The 19,870-nt window shown below is 48.1% G+C and overlaps 1 protein-coding gene across 4 annotated transcripts in view; it reads right to left on the bottom strand.

Annotated features, from left to right (window-relative positions):
* MXRA7 (matrix remodeling associated 7) overlaps positions 1–19,870 on the bottom strand; it is a 49,205-nt gene that overhangs the window by 3,313 nt on the left and 26,022 nt on the right. The window contains exons 3-5 of one of the 4 annotated variants that reach the window (XM_073310437.2): positions 15,439–15,538; positions 10,544–10,624; positions 294–2,061 (exon numbers count right to left, since the gene is read on the bottom strand). In XM_073310437.2, the coding sequence (XP_073166538.1) occupies positions 10,591–10,624; positions 15,439–15,538 (134 nt within the window). In that variant the 3' untranslated portion in view covers positions 294–2,061; positions 10,544–10,590. Of the gene's footprint in view, positions 1–293; positions 2,062–10,543; positions 10,625–15,438; positions 15,539–19,870 lie in introns of those variants that run through there. The other 3 variants (XM_073310436.2, XM_073310435.2, XM_073310434.1) reach the window with 3 other exon arrangements.

A 19,870-nucleotide genomic window follows, 5' to 3' on the forward strand; every position in this document is an offset into this window, starting at 1 on the left:
TGCTGAGTAAGACTTTACAATTTCTCTGTTGCTTTCCACAGCAGTAACACCCTGTAAAAGCACCATGATTATTTCGCTGCAGCAAGGACAGTGTCTTCCTCCACATTCTGTGTGACACCAAGTCCTTATTGGGTATTTTCACGTGAATAAGAATTCCCTGCTAGTGCAGCAAAAGCAGTGAAAGATATGGGATGCAGATGTAATGCTATAAATCATCACTAGAGAAGTTCTGTGGAAGAGAGAAGGAGGGAAAAAAAGCAAAAGGTATAAACAACACAATGCCCATCCAAATAAACTATTCAAAGATTTATTGAACTGAACAAAGGCAATTTACAGTTTCAAGCCACTAGAATTACAGTCCTGTGTATAAGAGCCACCTTCAGATGAAAAAAAAAAAAAAAAAAAAGGTAAAAAAATACCCAGACAGCCTTTTTGTTGTTGTTAAAGAAATAGCTTAACTCGCTGCCACTTGCAAAATCTGAGCTCAGCTATAGACTTTGCTTGCTTGATGTACATTTTGCCGTATAACTTAAACATATCTGTATATAAGGCATTCTTTGCATAGTCACATGCTTGGAACGTCAAATCTGCCAGCCAGCACGAATTGGAGACAGAATGGCCAGTCACATTGGGTACCTTGAAGCAGAGCGGCCTTGTGTGTCTAGGATTCATAAGCAATCCATTTAATGTGCTAGCAGTTACCGGCTTGGAAGGGGCAGCTTCCTTAAAGCTGAAGCCTCCGGCTGTTTGTGAAATGAGCCCTTTTTACAGACAAACATTCTCCAAACCCAGGCGCGGCAAAGAACGACCGAGTAAATAGTTTCAAGTATTGTCTGTGTAGGAATAAAACAAAGCAGCCTGGTTTTTTATATGCTTGAAGCTTTAGCTAAGAGGCGGCCTTTCCACAAAAATGAAGGGAAACTTGGAGGACAGATTCCAACTATGCTGTAATGCTGCAGGACAGGAAGTGATATCACCAGAGGACTCAAAACCCTCTTCCCATGGAAGGACTTCCAGCAAATCAACCCGACCCTATTTGAAGTTAGATCTCAATTGAGCGGGTGCTGATGCCCAGCAGAGCTCATCTCCTGTGTATGACAAGGCTCAGAAGAGGAGCTGAACCTCGGGCAAAGCAGGCAGGCCAGCAACAGTGACAAAAGGGTATGGGAAAGAGAAAGGGGTATTAGAACAGTAAGGTGGTGTGGAGAAGGGAACGGGAAACGCTGTTGGCACCCCCAGAAACTCATCATAATCCAGAGAGAGCCCTCAATTTCAGGGCTACCTCCTCCACCCTCTCCCTCTTGGGAACTGGAGCAGGGAAAAGTAAATCCAGGCACTACCAATCATTAACAAAGCTTGGGCTCCTCAACGGGAAGTCACCACAAACAGTAGAGCTACAAGACAAACCAATCTCACTTCTCAGATCTGCCCTCTACCTAAACTAAAGGATCAGCTCTCTGCTGAAATGATTACAGAGCAAGATTAAGTCAGTCCAGCGATAGTCTGTCAAACCCCGCCCCCCTCCCAATGCTAAACAATGTTTTAAATCTCCAGCTGTAATTTTCAAAGCTAAAGGATGAGTTTGGTCCCTGGAGGAAATGGCTTGGATACTCGGGTACAACATCTGGGTAGATCTAAGATAACATCTGGCTTTTGCCCATTTCCTCTAAAGGAACAATACAGATTTCAGGGTAGGGCAGACAGAGTGTGATTAACACAACTCAGTAGACTTACTGAATTTTTGGTGTTCACTCTGGGTTCTGTTTGGGGGGTCTCAGTCCCATATTAGGTCTTGAACCCCCAAACACAATTCCAGTCATGGCTCTAGCCTGGTCGCATCCAGGGACCCAAGCAAGAGATTCTCCTTAACCTTGATACCACAAGGAGTTATTTTGAAGAACCCAACTTCAGCCAAGGAGAAAGTCCCGAGTTTTGAGGGTTTATTGTTTTTTTCTTTTGTTTGTGTGTTTGGTTGGTTTTGGTATTTCTCTCAAGCCTTTAAGATGCCAAGGGAAAAGCCTTTAGGAGGAGGTTAGGGATAACTTCATATAGTCTTCAGTTCTGCAAAGAGAAACAAGGAGAAAAGAAGAGAATTCATTTCAGTCATTTCACCTTTTGAGTTTGGTTTGTTAATTATTTTTGTAACGAGCAAGGGAAAAGGACTTGGTGCTGGAGGGGGAGGCAAAGAAAGTTTCTGATTCACAAAGAGCCATTTGCAGACTGTAGTGCCTCAAAGTAAGAGGCTTTTTGCTTCATCAATTGCAGCAAGATAGTCTAAACCCAAACAACAGAGTAAGCCAAAAAAATGACTGCATGCCCTCCTGATTGGTACCCAGTACAATTCAGACCCTTCTGACCTACAAATTGGGTGCTGTGGCAGCTCCTGTTCTGAGTGGACCCAGAGCAGTCCAGAGCACCTGGATTACCTGCCTGGCTCAATACTCCTCAGCACACGCTAAGCCAGCGGGGGGAGGTAAGCCCTGGGGTGAACACGTGACTGCTTCGCTAACAGTCTCATGCTATCGGCAGCAGGCTTGAGCATGCAAAGACAAAGACTGTTCTTTCTAAAATCTTCCTCCAGAAAAAATACCTATTGCTCTAGTGCTGCCTGTCCCTTTTGTATTAAACAGGACATAGTCACATGGCAGGCCCTGGGGGGGGGGGGCGGGGGTGTCAATCCATAAACACGACTACTCTGCTTTTCATTGGAGGATCTCGGATTGCTTTGGGAGTGGTGAAGCTCAGCACCTGCCAAGGAGGTAGGGAAGATGCTTTGGACTAATATTCTAGATGGACAGACTGAGGTGCAGAGAGGCTAAATGACTTTTCCAAGGTCTCATATCAAGTCATTGCCAGAGCCAGGGCTAGAACACAGTAGTTCTGTCACTGCTCTCTGGCTCTAACCATTAGGAATTCTCCATTCGTGGAAAGGCTAAGCTTTGTCTCTAGACTACTGTTCATACTTTTTATAGGATGCCTCTCAGAGCAGGCAGGGATAACCTCCAAGGGTAGGAAGGCAAGCCCAAACATGCCTCAACTCTTCAGCTGCATGCCCACTTCTTTCATAGACTAAGTCCCATTTGGCATATTTCTGCTCCTAATTTCAGTTGAAGTAGATCTCCACACCTATAACGTAGTAGTGTCTTCAGCATCAGGCAGGGGTACAGTCCCTCCGTGCAAAATACCCTCACCTCCCAACAGGTAAGTGAGCCTAGTTTATGGGCTAGATCCAGACTGGAGATGCACACTGAGCATCAGTCAAGCTTCTCTACTACCGGGCTGTGTACAAGCAAGCTTAGCAGCTGCCCAGTTTAGAATAAAGGAAATACTTCAGAGGGGATAATCGCTCTGGAGGATTCACTGTGCAGGGGGAGTGAGGGGGGTGGGGGTCAGGTCATTATTACCCTGCCATGGTTGGGAAGAGAAGGAGAATCAGATTCCATAATTCGGGGAATAAGCTGATTGCTGTAGGGGCAAACCATATGGCCCAGATCCCCATTTACACTAGCCCCTTTACACCACTCTGGTGCTTTAAAGTAGGAGCAAATCACATTTACACCTTCTTTAAGGTGCCAGCATGGGGTAAAGGGACCGTAATGTAAATGAGAACCTTGCCCTGTGTTTCCATGGACAGGTGGAAGCCAGACTCCCTGTTCTGGACTGGCCCATGGCTGTATGCATTGTGGGAGTCTCTTAGCAGACCTCTCCACCTAGGACCCGGGCCACTGCAGCTGTTAGATGATTAAAGCACAAAACATCTCTTTCAAAAAGCAGCCAGGTTGATATGTCTTCTATTCCAGCCCCCTCCCTTCCTACCCTTCATCCCCAAACAAGCTGGGAAGGGGAGAGTCAGACTGCCACATACTGTCTGGGCCTGGCATCAAAGCTTGAGTGTCTCCTCAAGAGAGTCGCTAATGGAGGTCCACACTCCTCACTCCACACTTTCATCTAAGGCTAAAAATCCTCTCTATGCCAAATGCTATTAACCCGATTGCATATGAATTCACATGGTGCTAAAGGCTCAGTTTAGGCTCCTTCTTTACAGGGAGGCCCATCCCTTCAGCAGGGACAGGGATTGTCCAAATGCTCCCTGCCCAAGGGCCAGATTGGTAACTCGCCCAGAACTGCACCCAGCTGGTATAGCAGAGGCACCTTCACCTAGCACGAGGGGAGGTTTGGATGCTGCAGGTCCCAGAAGGCCATGCTCCACCTTGATCCCAGCAGAATCCCGTCAGGCGGGGACATGCCATCTCCGTGGGTGGCACCTCCCGAGGAGAGATGGGGGCAGGTGCAGGCCAGGCCGTTAGAACTCTATGGAGTGCTCCGGCCCTGCTCTTTGGTCCCCTCTAAGTGAAGGAAATCAAGACTTCTGGTCACGGACCTCCCTCTTCACAGGTAGAGCAGAGTCTCCGGTGCCGCCCCTTCCCACAGCTGATGTGGCACAGCAGGGGTGCAGTAGGAAGGGTGTAGAAGTTACTCCAGTCAATGTGAGGTAACAGGACTCCATACTATGCACCCGCTGGAGGAGTTCCTACAGTCCAGGCGTTAGACTAGGTGGGGTGGAAATGGTGGCACCACAGCTTACCCATGGAGGACACAGAATCAGGGGAGAAGCACCATCTAGCAACTGGCCAGTGGGACTGGAGCCAAAAGCTCCCGAGTCCCTTTCCTTCCTTTTCCATTTCAAATGCCTCCCTCCTCCACCCTCCATCATGAACACATCGGGGTTTAGTTGAAACCTGAAGCTTCCTCTCGGACTTTGGGAAGAGTCCTTTAGGCTTTCTGTGGCTCTGTTTCCTCATCCAAATGGGACTGACTACCAGCCTCCGGGGAGAGCGGGATAGCCTAAGCAGTGCTGACAGAGCAAAGGGGAAGGCACTTTCCATGCACTGGCTGAAGGGGACAGGGATGTGGCACTGTGAGGTCAGCTAAGTTGTCCTTCAGACACATGAAAAACACACCAGATGGGCCAGCTATTAAGCACTTGGATTAACCCTTGCTAAACATTGAGGTGCAGACCCAGACTTTCAGGGGATATGGTGTAGCTCCCAGCGCAGGTTCCGTTTGCTTACTGAAGGAGATAGGAATGCCTTTGCAGGCTGCATACGGTGGCAGCTGATTAACTTAGGCCCCGATTTTCAGAAGCGTTGACTTTGCCCGGAGCACCAGCTGCTCAGCCTCTGGTGTCTATGAAATCCAGAAAGGAGAAGCAGAAGCTTGGCTGGCTCCATGAAGGGCCAACCCCCTCCCAGTCCAGAGTGAAAACACGCTTGATCCTGATGGGATGTCAATGAGGAAGGGCCACCGGAACTGGGTAGACCAGGGCATTGGGTGGAAGAGTTTCTCTCAGCATCCCAGCCCACCTTTGGCCTCCCAGTTCTTCCTGTGAGGGATGTTCCCACCGCCACCTTTCCTCCATACCATCCCTTGCAGGTACTGAGCCCCTTTTTAATTACCATCTTAAACTTGGTACAGGGTCCGGCTCACAAGGGGTGCCCAGTATATCAAACTGCCTCCCATGGCTGGGACCTTAACTGTTCTCCTTGATTCACCACAGCCCTCTGAGGTTATGTTGAGTATGAGGAAGGGGGCATCGAACCTGAGTTCTCTGGCTGCTTCTGCCAGTGGGTGAGGCATGGAGAGACTGCTTCAGCATAGAGAAAACATTAGAGACCGCTGACACTTAGAAAGAGAGACGAAGAGGGAAGGTAAAGGGCTATGGAACAAGCTTTAATCAATGGGAATCCAAATGCCTCCTGCAGCATGGAGTTAACAAGAAGTCAAAAGGCTAAATACACAAAGTGACCTCCAGAAGTACCCACCCTATCCATCATTTCACAGGGACACTAGGCAAGTGGTATTTTGAAAAGAGTTTACATGATTTAGGACCACAAGCCCCATTGACTTTCAGTAGGACTTGTGCTCCTGGGGCTTGTCTACACTGAAAATGCTACCGCGGCACAGCTGCAGAGCTTCAGTGTAGACGCTTCGTACGCCGACGGCAGGAATTCTCTGGTTGGTGTAGGTAATCCACCTCCCCGAGAGGTGGTAGATAGCTTGATGGAAGAAATCTTCTGTTGACCTAGCGCCTTCTATACCGGGGTTCAGGTTGGCTTAACTACATTGCTCAGGAGTGTGGATTTTTCACACCCTTGACTGACAGAGTTAAACCGACTGACTTTTCTAGTGTAGACCAGGCCTACGTCCCTTCAGCTCCTGAAAATCCTGCCCAAAGGGCCAGACTCCAAAGTGATGAGTAAAGTGGAGCAAAAGGCAGACTTATGGGTACTTCTGGCCCCTTGGCATATAAATTACACCAGGTTTTGGCTTGTAACTTATGCATTGTCTGGGCATTCAGCCCAAGTTCCTCTACAGGCACCCGCTGCTCCCTGCTATGGGAGAATGCAGGTGTGCCAGAGGTTTGAGACTCCCAGTGAGTTAGGAGATGGAGAATGGCAAGCTGCCCATGGGAACACAGGACTAAGCAAAGCAGAAGCTGATGAAGACAGGTCATGAATAATGGACCGGGGAGACACAGAGAAGCAGCCATGAGCCAGACGAGAATTGGGGAGCTGAGCAGAGACAGGAAAAGAATCCAGCAGCTCAAAGCGGGACCCATATTCTCAGCCCAACACAGTGAAAGAGAAGAGACTCGAAACCTATGGAAAAAGCTGGCAGGAGCTCTCAAAGCTCCCCCGTTGCCACACACAGGACACGGGCAATATTTTCTATATGTGACTCTTATGATTTTTTTACGTGCAGCACCCCATTTGTAGAGGGTGTTCTACCAAACAGGGGAGAGGGGGCGGCTTTCTTCCAAGAGGACTGTGTGATCCCCTGCCCCAGAAAAGTTTAAGTCTGAGTATTAAGCGTGGGGAGGGAAACGGGGATTTTTCCATTATGCTGTTGGCTCTCGGTTATGGAAGCATCGTGTGTGGCTCCAGATCATAGTTAAGGCTGCAGTGAGATTAGTGGCTATATTGGAAAACAATAAATGGGCCAGAGCTTAACTCTTTTCGATTAGAAGACCTTTTTGGTAGGGACTCAGTGGGAAGAGGTAAATATTTGGCCAGAAAAGGGGAGGGGAGGGTTGGCACTTCTGCAGCTATGCCTGGGGACAGGTTAGCCCCAACTGCAGTGTGGGCCCAACATAGACCCACCGGAGAAACACAGGACTCCTATCAGAGATGTGGTAGGGAGGGGAAAACATTTCTTGGCGTTGGACTTTTTTTTGGCTGAATGGCAATATGCATTGCATTGCCTATAATGCTCTCTGCTGCTAGACAGGGCCATCATTCTGACCTAAATAAAACAGCAGGTGCCAACCCCTTCTCCTCACTGCTTGTCCCTCGCCCCAGGACACCTATCATGCTGCAGAAGATGAAAAGCAAAAAAGGAACAGCAACAAAAAAACTTACCAGCCTCTCTCATCCAAAAGAAGCGCCATGCTGGACAGGAAAGCACAGCTGCCAAAGAAGGGGCCAGGGAGAAAGCAAGCAGCAAAGGGGAAGAGATGAAGGAGGAAGGGAAAATGCCCACCCCATCCCCATGCTACACAAAGGAGAAAGCAAGCAGAATGCACTGATGAGCAAGCAGAGGGGAGCATGCGATGAACATGGTAGGAGAGCCCAGGAGCTGGGAATGCTAATGGAGACCTGTCCAGCTACAGCCCCACCCCCTGTGCACCCTTGGGGGAAACAGTAATGGACGAGTTCGAAATATATCCAGCGAATAGACTGTCAGAGCGTCAACCAGCCCCTTGCAGCCCTTGTCTGTTCTGGAGGAGTCGCCACCATTGCTCTCCAGTTTAAAACCACCACCTTCCCTCTATATGTCCAGCTGTACCCCCGTTTCGATCCTAGGTTCATGTCGTGATGCTACATCACGGCAGGGTCTCTTCTCCCCATCCTTAACTAGGGGTGAGCGCAGACTGGAAAACCAGCTCTCCCACCCCGTCCCTTTGAATTTCAAGAACTTCAGATTCAGGCAAGACCCAAAGTGGAAAGGGGCCAATTTTCCAGTTCTAAATTGAGGCCCAAGAGAATGGAAATCTCATGAGATCAGCTCATAATATATTATAACTCCCCTGGGGCTGGACTCCAGTTTAGCCTTGAACCCTAGCCTAAGCCTAAACCAGATCCAAGTATCACCCCCTCAGCTCATTTCTACTAAGAACTTGGCAGGAGAGTGGAGGGGAGGGGGACATTCAGAAGGAGGGAAAGAATTTCCCCGCAAAGAGTTCAACTGGTTGGTTGGATAATGAGTCCACTTCCCCGAGTTGGGACAATCCCCTCCCCCTGGCATCTTTCTGCAGCTTCCCCAGCCTTGAGCAAGGCAGGGATTTCTCAAAGCAATTGCAGATTTGGCTGCACAACGCACATGAAATATGCAGGGTGGGATAGAGAAGCTACAGTCTAGTGGATCGTTTAGTCCCTAATTCCAGTGGCTCCCACTAAGTAGCAAACTCACATACTAAGGAATCTTGCCTCCCAATGAGTTTGTCCTACTTGTGGGTTTGAAGTCCGGATCCAAATCAAAAGGGTTCACTTTGCCCTGTAGAGGGCGCTCCTACTCCAGGCATATTATGGCTTTGCTGGAAAAATAACCCCTGAAGCTCGAAGGATGGGGAGGAATTCGCACGCTCAGGATCAGGGTTCCACTTCTCCTTCCTGACCAACCTCACCCTTGGGCAAATCTGGGGGCGAACATCTTCCCCCAACCCATTCTGACATTAATACAAGCTGGGCTTAGCTGACATCCTAAAGTTGCAGCCAAGAATGTCTGGAGTGTTATGGGTTGCCCCTTTCTATGCCTGCAGCCCACGCAAGAATTAGAAGCATCTATGATGTTTGAGTTGACACCCACCAGTGAAAGGTGATTATGCTGAAAATACAGCTGCCACCCTTTCTCTCTCCAACTCACAGGGATGACCCTGTTTCCCCCCTAGGATTAGAGACCCTACAGGGGACTTCTGGCTATGTTCACCTTCTCCTAAGCCCCTGGAATGAGGGGTGGAGGAGGGAGAAGAGACCCTCCCACAAACACTCATGCTGAGTCAAACACACTTGCTCTCTCCTTTCTCCAGCCCAGGTCAGCCAATGAATCTGGGAAGGGAGGCGTGTTAAGAAAGGCACAGACTCCTGTGGGGGCTGACTCCTGTGTCCCACTAACGTCCACACTAGTTTTGCCAAGCACTTTACAAGGACCAGGCTCTGGGCCAAGAAAAGAGGTCACAAAAGGATTAACTGACCAAAAGGAATTATTCCTCTTTAAAAACACCGGTCTGCCAGCCCTGCAGAAGTTTACAGAGTTGGGTGAAGTCCTGATCATCTTCCTGCCCAGTTGCAAAAAATTCTTTTTGGAGTTGGAGCAAAGTTTGGGAAGCAGCTGACAAAGGCTACTTTAAAAATAGTCAGTGTATCTCAGTCACTGTAGTTGCATTTAAGAGCACTGCCTGTACCCCCTTTTGGCCCAGCCACCAGGACAGCTGCACCTGTGCCAGCACCTCATGGAGCCAGGTTAAACCATTACAAGCAGTGATTTGCACGGGTACAGCATGAAACCGGGGTAAACCACACCAGTGAAAATTGTGGATTAGCCTGTTTGCACCAGTGGTTTGCATTGGGGCAGCTACACTTATGGCTGGCAACTGATGGCCAGAACTGGGGCAAATCACTAGTGCAGAAGACAAGACTTAAGAAACAGGATCTGGTAAACCACGTTTAGCCAAAACATTCACCAGTCTGGTCACCTCCTTCTGTTTTTCTGAGAAGTGCCTCTATTTTTAAGACTGAAATGATCAGAGACAGGAAATTGCAGCAGCTAGTACATTATATACTCCTCCCCATATCAGGGCATTTAGGGCAGATTTAGGGATAAATCCTCAATTTGGATCAAGCAAAGTGGTGCAAAAATATCTGCAGTTTTGAGGCAATGCGGGGTGGCATGAAGCAGAAATGGCTTTCTATTAAATAACCCTTTCTGCTGCATTCCCTTCCCCTTTCCTGCATGGGGCTGACAACTCCTCCAGGCACAGACAAGAGATGCTATCAGATAAACAACCAAAACGCCTTTCTGTGCGACTTTAGCCGGCACAACCTAAGGCACAACTTGCGATGGCTCCGTCATCCAGGCTGTGACCCTAGTTTTCAAACTTGGGGGGCTAAAGTGGATTTAGGGGCCTAACTTCCAAGTTTCAAAGGCCGAGCACACAAGCGTGACAGACAGAGCCTAAGAGATGCTGAGCACAAGTGGCTTTTACTGCAGAGGTCACAGCTGCTCAGTACAGGCCAGATCAAGCCATAGCTAGAGGAGGCAAAGGTCTGTATATCCCGTTTCTCTAGATCAGTTTGTGCTGCTGATGGAAAATGAGATGGGGGCACAGAGGAGAGTAGATTTATTAATTTGTTATGAGGAGGGAGTGGGGGGGGTGAGGGAGGTGGGACAGACATGGTTACTTCATTTAAAAACAAAAACAAAACAAAACATACTAGCAGAGGTTATCAGGTGGTACCACTACTTCTAAGAAACATCATCTCCTTACCAAAAAGATTTGCAAGAATGTTTGTGGCCGAGGACCTAAGGTACTTGCTACAGGGATGTGAGGTCAGAGGTCAGTTCAATCCTGCAATATAAACGCAGCAAACCTGGGTCATATCAAAACAGCAGCATTGTCAGGAGGTGCCTGGCAGCGGGGCGGTGGGGAGAGGAGAGGGGGGGAGGATGTAAAGGGGTATGAGGCAGGACGAAGGAGGCGGCTGAGCTGCACTGCTACTCTCAACTGATCTGCTTAGCATCTTACCTGTGGGCAGCTCTGCCCCAATATAGCAGCTAGAGAAGAGGAAGCTGTGAAGCCTGAAATGAAAAGTTGCTGACGCCACAGCCGAGATCCAGAAGACAAGAAACCAGAAACAAAACACAAGCTTCTGACAAACACACAGAAACATGGAACATTGACAAGAAAATAAAGGAGCCGTTAGGAGAAATTCAGCAGTCGGCCAATGCCCCTTCACATGGAACGCCGAGCAGAACTTTGAAAAGAACCCCCAAGTGGAAGAGCCAACTCCAGGTGTGTTCTCGACAGGTTTCAGGTGTGACGGTACCTCACAGGAAAAAGGAATTAAATGGAAATAGGGGATGGATCCTGTGTGTCAATGCACCTGATGAGGAAGCCATCTTGTAGAATCAACCTTTCTCCAGGATTAATTTCACGGGGTGAAATCCTGGCCCTGATGAAGACAAGGGTCAAACTTCTATTGACTTCAGTGTCCTAGGATTTCAGCCCACAGATTCTAAGGTCAGAAGGGATCATTATGATCACCTCGTCTTACGTCTTGCAGAACAGGAACTCCAGGCCATAACTTCAAACAACAATGCCTGCATTCAGCCCATAACTTCTGGTTGAGCTAGAGCACACAGTACGATAGAGGCTGGTTTAAACACTTGTAGAGTAGGACAGTCTTTCGGTTCAATAGGTGTTCCAAGAGTAATTTCTATAGAACCCTATTGGTGTCATTCACTTTCAGTTCTACAGGACTTGTCCATAAGGGCTCTGTCTGAGTGGAAATGGTGGGATGAAGCTACCAGACATGGCCAACTTGCTACATGTTAGCGAGTGGAGAGTTTGGTCCGGATAGAAATATAAAGAAAGGGGAAACGCAAATCAAGTTTTTACTGCTGTCACCAATACAGGGTCACCACAGATACAGCAGAGCTAGCTGGAGCCTGTTCTGCCTCATGGATCAGTAACAAAACTAGCAACAAAGTTTTGTTCCAGATTCTTTACAACTGATGATGGGTAAGAGAGAGAAAGAGCCCAGCATGACTCTCAGATCCCCAGGGAAGTTTGAAGCTTCTGGGGCACAGGGGGAGGGGAAATTCTCTGCTGAGTTATAAATGGAGCAAGTTTGAACTGGAGCAAAACTAAATACAGAACCCCACAGTGTCACCTATATGGAAAGTCACTCTTCTGACTACAGCACTTTTCCAATGTGCCGGTAAGAAGGATGTGGGTAAAATGCCTTTGCCATCGGGCTGCAAGGTAACCTGAAAGTTTCTAACTCCAGTGCAAAGTAACAGTTAAAGGTGATCTCCACACAGTGAGCTGGAAAGGGTACACAGCCAGGGGAAAGCAAGGCTCACTCATGGGAACCTAACTTCAGGGCAGTCAACGGGAATCCTAGTGAGTATTTTTTCTTGTTTGGGCAGGAGTTTGATTTTGCTAGGCTTCTCTGCACATAGCCCAGCAATCAGGAGTTTATCCTGCACTTCTTCCCCTAAGATTACAGCCCTCAATCCCAGAGAAACACATCACCAGCTGAACTGGGCCCATCTCATCCCAAAGGTGCATTTTACGAGGCGGACATGTCAGTTTTCTAGGAGACTAGGAACACAGCAAGTCATTCACTGCTCCTTTACCTCCTCAAAGCCAGCGAGGCCCCTCTCTCACTGCTTGGCACTGAAAGGATGATGAGAAGACAGCCTCAGAGGGTTCCTGAGGGGAAAATCCCATAAGACTGTCGGTTCTGGCTCAGCTTTGCCAGGATCAAGATGGCAGCAATCTATAATTCATTAGCTTTCTGTTATATCTCCCAAGACCAGGGGAACCTGGCTTATGACACACATGTCCTGGGCTGGATCCTCTCATAGACTGCCTATGTTACAAGTTCCCAATTTGCTTTCAACAGGTCCTCATCAGACCATGGCTCTCCTATGCCCCAGCACACAAGGCTGTGGGATAAAACAGAGGGCTTGCGTCTCCCTTGCCTCACATCCTGTGCGGGCAGTTACACCAGTACAGAGCAGGTGTACAATGTTACCCTTCCGATTTAGCAGCTTTTTACACCCACTCTGCAGTAACGTATGTGATTACCCAAGTTGCAGGGCAATGGAGAATCAGGCTCCAGGGCTTCCACTACAGAAGCAGAGGTGGATATTTCCTTCGTTGTACCATAGGGGAAGTAGACTTTAAAGTGAAAAGACAACAGTTTGAACCCCACTTGCCGCATCACAAAGGCCAACCCATTAGCAATGGAAGAGAGCTGCCTAACCCACTATCCTGGCAGTTAGTAAGCTAGAAAACCAGCATTATCCCCAACCCTGGACAGGAGGAATCACCAAGGCCTTGAAGCTAAATTTGCCTAACAGCTAAGTCTGAGATGCAGTGACAAGGGTATAAACTTCCTTCACTTCACTCAAGTCTTTAGTAACTATAGATCTACCATAGGCTTTTTTATCATACCTGCCACCCATGGCATTGACCCAAAACACTGGGCCTGGAAAACTCTGCTCCACTGTAACTGTCCCAAGAAAATTCAGTCCATCAGACAGCTTATAGAGACGTGTGTGTGTGTTCTCACAGTGGAGATAGTCATCTGAATAGGAATGAACAGCTTAAGAGACAAGAGTCCCTTAGGCAGCCTTTGAGAATTCATCAGCGACGCAACTTTCATTACTGTTCTGAAAAGGCAATGGGTAAAAACCCCAGAATATGCTGTGTTATGTAGGGAGAAAATCTGGGCTCTGTTGTTTGGAGGTAAGGCAAACCTTCCCCTCTGGCCTGAACGAAAGGGAACTGCAGAAGTTGGGTGGGTAGCAGGGTACAGTACCGGTAGTTATCACTCTAGACACTGTCTGGAGGCAATTGTTAAGAACATACCCCAGTTAATAGAATGCAGTCTCAGCAGAGAAGCCCCATAGAGTTAGTGACTGTACAGCAATGTACACACTAGTTTGCTGGTAGCTAGTGGCACCTAGGAGGGACTGGCTGGGAGGGGGTGGGAATGCCCCCATCGCCAAGGTTTTTGCACTCGCTCAAAATTTCTTAAGCTGCAGTGGCCTGACCGCTTTTGAGCGGTGGTTTTTTGGTACTAAATCATACAGCTGTGCGGGAGCAGTATGGAGCGTTGCTTCAGCTGCATGGTCACAGTGCCACTGAAATCTGACCCACGAGAGGCTTTGCGACCTGGCGCATGGGGTTGCGACGCCAGTCAAATTTGGCCTAGCTACCCCTCCGTACAGACACACGGGGGATCAGCTAAATGGTGTTGCAACGTGGCTCACAGGAAGTCTCTTCCTGTTTCGCGGAGTGCAGGGGAGTCACTGAGAGCTTGACGTCTGGCAGCACCAGCTCATGCACTGAGTAGGTAAGAAAGAGAGGAGACTCCCCAGCTGCGGGAAACCCAGGGTCTCTGTGGGGGGAGAAGGAACGAGGCAGGGAGGGATGGGATGGGATGAGCAGGGACTGGAACAGGGTCCCTGCTGGGGGTGAGGAGGAAATGGAATTTGCCCCACCTAAGAAATATCTGAATTGGTGCCATTGCTCGTAGTCACTGAGCTGAGAACAGCGGTTCATTCAAAATGGGGTTTTATGCACAGGCTGCGGTTTGGCGGGGGGGCTTAGTCTGGGCTTTATCAGATTGCAAGATGGCAACTCAATCTGCCAAGTTCATTTTATGAAAACGTGGCAAGCCCTGGGGCGTAAAGAGCCTTGGAAAGCACCCCACGTAGAATTCTAGAGGAGCAGCAAACTTCAGGCCTTCTCAGCAAGCAACTGTGAACTTGATCCACAGAAATCAGAGGTGGGAAAGAGCCACTAGGCCATCTGGGACCTGGGTTTCATAGCTGCTGAGTACCTGTGCTTCCCAATGACCTCATTTGATTTTGTGAGTGCTCAGCACTTCTGAATGTCAGGTTCTCTGTTCTCCCCTGCCCTCTCCAGGTTGTACCATAGGATTATCTCATATAAATTTTACAATGACTTGAATGGTTATCATCATCCCTTTACATTCAGGCTGCAGGGCACAATCTTATTGTATTAATGGAAAATAATACTAAAGCCCTACATTAACTTCTGGGTCCCAGCATCTCTGGGTTTTAGTCAATCTCTGAAAACTCTCATTTCTGAGACCTTCCATGAAAACACACCAGGTAAGTGATGTAGAAAGGAAGATGGGGCCAAAGCCTCAGCAGGACTAAATCAACATGGTTCTGATAAAGGCAGTGGAGCTATGCTGATTTACCCCAGATGAGGTTCCTGCCCTTGATTTCAGTGGAGCTGTGCCAATTTACACAAGTTGAGGATCTGCCTCTAAGGCCCAGATCTTCAAAAGGCATTTAGGCACCTAACTCCCATTGATTTCCGTGGGAGTTAGGCACCTAATGCTTTTGAGGATCTGACCCAAAGTATCTACAGAAGGAGCTTGAGCAGATACAAGGGAACCCAGTGTCATGGTCTCCCCACGTTCCAAATCCAGGTTGCTTCTAACAGCTCTCCAACCTCTCTTAAAGGGACAGGTCCAGACCAAAAGCACTGGCCAGACATTCACACCACAGCTCCCGCTGCTACTCATGGAGGAGAGGGGTTAAAATCGACACCGTGCTGCAAGAGGATGGCCGCAAGGTGGCCTTTTGTCCAAAGTAAGAGGAAGCTCAACGTACCTTTGCTCCTCCTCGAGTTCTTCTTTGGTCATCATTGTCTTATACTGGTTCCCCCTCAGCTTTCCGGGGCTGTATTTAAAGGAGATCTGCTCGTCCGCTGCTGGAGAGAGAGAGCAGTTGTGTGAGAAAGGAGACCCTGGTGAGTTCTGGCAGGCGGTCAATGGGATGGATGGATCCCTTGCGCTCCTCCTGTTGCACCCTAGAGTGGGAGAGGCGCCACCCTGGAAGCACATTTGACAGCTAAACACCGACTGGAGGCACGAAAATCTTCAACAAAGTTATGTGATGCCAGTGGAAGCCGAACAGTACCTTTAACAAGACCCTGGCCTGGTCATTCAGGGAGAGGGTTAGAGTCCTGCCTACAGCTGACTAACATCACAACCATCTAATGCTGTTGGCGTCACTGAGTCTGCCCAACTCACCTGGAGTTGGCAACAATCTGTGGTCCAACGTTAGTGACCTATCCCCTTTGAAATGAGATACAACTAAATTCTACCGCATAGGGAACTTGTTGGGCTATTTCTCTCCCCTGGAGTCAGAGCTCTGGAGACTCATTGGGCTTAGCAGGAGGATGGTAACCGTAGCCTGCAGAATTCATCTCTATTTCTGTCTGGACATTCCTTTCCCCCCTTCCCCAGGAGCTAGGACCCCCATGCTCATGCTTTGGGTTTGTGAATAATCGCTCAGGAGACCATGCTGTAAGCACACTGGGCATGTAACACATAATCTATTCAAAATCACGATGATCCAGTCACCCTGGCCATGCCCCGGGCTTCGAAATCACAACATTCCAGCAGCCAGGAGCATTGCAAGAAAGCTTGAGAAATGGCTTTGGGAAAGGGAGACACCATGTGGCAAATTCCTGGGCTGCAAACAGAGATGGTCCAAAGCATTCTTGACCCGATCAACAGCTGTGATTGCAGTGGTCATGAAGTCCTGCCAATGGATAGACACAACGGGAAAAGGATCCTCTTTATTACCCAGTTTGGGTCGCATCCCTTTGGGAGAACGCAGTGTTTTCAACCCCGGGGTCCACAGACTGTCTAAAATTTCCAAAGGGGTCCGCACCTATATTTGAAATATTTAGGGGTCTGCAAATGAAAAAAGGTTGAAAACCACTGCTCTGTTGCAGGCATTCTCTCCTCTGCCCAAGCCCCTAGATCACATCTCTTTGCTAATTAAAACTCTGTAGCTCACAGATGTGGAGCCAGAGCTTTAGCTTCTCCAAGCAGATTTTGCTCAAGCTCTTTGTTTATTTTTACCCACTCCTCAGGGTCATCTTCCTGCACAAAGTCAGCCCAAAATGCATCCCAGGAGGGCCAGGGCTCGTGCATATTTGTTGGCTTTATAAAAAAATAAATAAAACGTCTAGCGGCTGTGTTGAGATAAAGTCAACGCTCCAGGGACCATAGGGCCATGTTGCCTCCTGCCAGATACTCTAGCATGGCTCCTTCCGGCACAGGAGAAGGATACAGACCAGAGGTGTTGTAAATATCCCTTGTACCTGCCCTAGCTAGTGCGAGAAAGAGAGAACTTTTGAACCTTGGAAGGATCCAGCCTTTGTTTGCTAATCCTCTTGTCTTTGCCTGATCAAGCTATTTTCTCCTACTTCCCAAGCTCAAGGTCTGGAAAAACAGAGGTCAAAAACTGCCACCACATTGCTTTTCTGTCCACAGCTGAGCTCCAAACACTTTCCAGGCCTCAGAATACCCATGGGGCAGGCAAGTACAAGCCTCAATTTACAGGTGGGGAAACCGAGATGTGAAATGACTTGCCGAAGGCCGCTTGCAGTGTTGTGTAGTCATGTGAGTCCCAGAATATTAGGGAGACATGGTGGGTGAGGTGATCACCAACCTTGTCTCACCACGGCCACACAGGCAGAGCCAGGAATAGAACCCAGGTGTCATGTTTATTACATGACAGTCATTGCTAGGGTAAAAAAATATCCCACAGAGCATGCATCCAGGTTTTAGTGTGAACCGATGTTTACTGGTACAAACCTGTTAAAACTGCAGACTTAACAGGAAACAGAGGTTCCCAGTCAGAACTTCTCCTCATCCACCACCTCCACAAATATTTCACATTTCACTCCCCAGTTGCTGCACCTCAGTGTGTCAACAAGCCTCACGCTGATCCTGGTCAGTTTTCCACTGGGGAAGATTCCGAATCAAGGGCTAATCATTTAGCCGTAGCACTGGAGTGAAAACAAAGGCCGCTGTCTGGCCTCTTGTGAAAAGCTACACCCATTGCCCAACAGCTCAGCAAACCTAAGCCTGTCACAGTGCCCTCGCTCCACAGCCCAGAAAACGCAGCTCCGTAAAGACTCATTTCCCTCAATGGAAAAAACTCAGCACTGGCAGGCAAACAAGCCTGATCAACTGGAAGCAAACAGAGATTAGGCTCAGTTAACCAGGCACTAAAAACGAGCCTTAAAAGTGCCGTTGAAACATGCCTTTAACTGGTTGTTGCTCGGGGAGATATCAGGCCTGAGTCTCCTCTTACTTGCACTGGTGTAAATCAGGAGTCATTTCTCTGAAGTCAGTGGAGTTTCACTAAGGTATGTGAAAGGAGAATCAGGCTTTATCGGTGCCCTTCACATCACAAATCTTTATTCTTAACATCTTTTACTTGATAGAAAACCAAGCCGGTTTTCCCTCCCCGAACAGGGGCTGTTCAGATCAGAGTGAAGAAGGGACTCTAGAAATTGAGTGGAAGGGGAATAGCCATTCGCCCATCTGCCTGCCAACCTGTGCTTGTAGGTTTTGAAGGAAAGAGCTGGAAGTTTTCAGTGCTCAAGGGCTTTCTTTCTCTTCAGATTGGAGATAAGTGTCAGGAAATACATTGAAAATTCTAGGCATGATTTTTCCCAGGAACTGCAAAATATTTACGAGTATAAAATGACCTACTTAAATAGAACAGCCGTGAGGTGAGTTTTAAAAAAAGATATTTGTCTTGTGTATTTCCCCCGCCAATGTCGGCAGGTTTCCAAGACGCTGGGTTTGCAGGGTATTTTCTTACTGGCTGTCATTTGGTAAAAAGAAAAGAATCCTAATTCAAATCTACCTCTCCACACCCAGTGCTTCTTACTCTCCTAGACACCTTGGCTCTAGCTCCAGGAACCTGCCAGCTCCCCAGAGGTTTCTGTACAACTTTGCTTGTTGAAAGAAAAGAAGAATGGTGTCTTGTGTTTAGGCCATTCAACTAGTATTTAGAGAGACCTGAATTCTATTCCTGGCTCTGCCACAGACTTCCTGCGTGTTCTTGGGTAAATCACTTAATCGCACCGTGCCTCAGTTTCCCCATGTGTAAAATGGGGACAATAATACTTTCCCACCTCACAGAAGATGTGATAACTGTGAGGTGCTCAGACACTACTGCAATGGAGGCCATATAAGTGCGTAAATAGAAAATGCATTAAAGAAATAAAAAGGTAGCTGGCTGACAATCCGAGATCCTTGTGGTTATACTAGATGCGCACACATGGCTTAGTATCCCCACTGGCCAGACTGAGTCATCATCTTATCCAGCCCATTAAAATGCCTGAATTATTTAGAACATTCCTTTAAAAGGGAATGAATTGCAGCCTGCATGTCTACAGTACCATTTATCCAAGGACAGGATGGTTAGTTAAGCGTCACAACTCCCTCTGCCTCCCCATCCCAGTAGTGGAAAAGGGAACACTTAACCTTACCCGGAAATGCAGCCACTTCAGGGATGGGACATAGTAACACTTTAACAGCACCCAGCAATACAGTTTAGGGCAGGAACTGAAGATCATAGCATCTATTTCAAATAGGGTGACCAGATAGCAAGGGTGAAAAATCGGGACAGGGTGGGGGGTAATTGGCACCTATATAAAACAAAGTCCCAAATATTGGGACTGTCCCTATAAAACTGGGACATCTGGTCACCCTAATTTCAAACTGCTGGAGGAATTCAGGCACGCAGAATGGGGTTACCCATCTCACTTCCTTTTTCCCTTTTACCATTGAACAAGGAGTCAGGGGGAGGAAAAAAACAGAAGAGAGAAAAGTGTTCAGGTTCTGTTTTTTCTTTTCTTCTAATAAAACAATGACGACGACAACGACAACGACAATGTCACCGACACTGAAGAACCCAAGCCCGGGCAAGTGAGTGCCCGGGCAAACAGCAGTTTGGGAAGGGAAATGCAGAGGCTGGAGATGGGCAGCTTAGTGAGATTCCGATCAGTTTCCGTGGCTGAGCTTTGTAACTGAGCCTGAGGAATTTAGCGCGGAAAACTGTGGCCTAAGCGCTTTGTTAATGTTGGCCCAAGGCTCTTGAAGACAGAAAGGAGGAGAACTGAGCAAGAGAATTTTAACAGCTTGGAAAAGGCTGGAGCCTTGATCCTTTACCGTAATGCTGGCCGGGGGCACATCATCGTGAAGGCCCTCATTTAGCAAAACAAGCCGGT

This window comes from Lepidochelys kempii, chromosome 14, assembly GCF_965140285.1.
Source record: "Lepidochelys kempii isolate rLepKem1 chromosome 14, rLepKem1.hap1, whole genome shotgun sequence".
Lineage (NCBI taxonomy): Eukaryota > Metazoa > Chordata > Testudines > Cheloniidae > Lepidochelys > Lepidochelys kempii.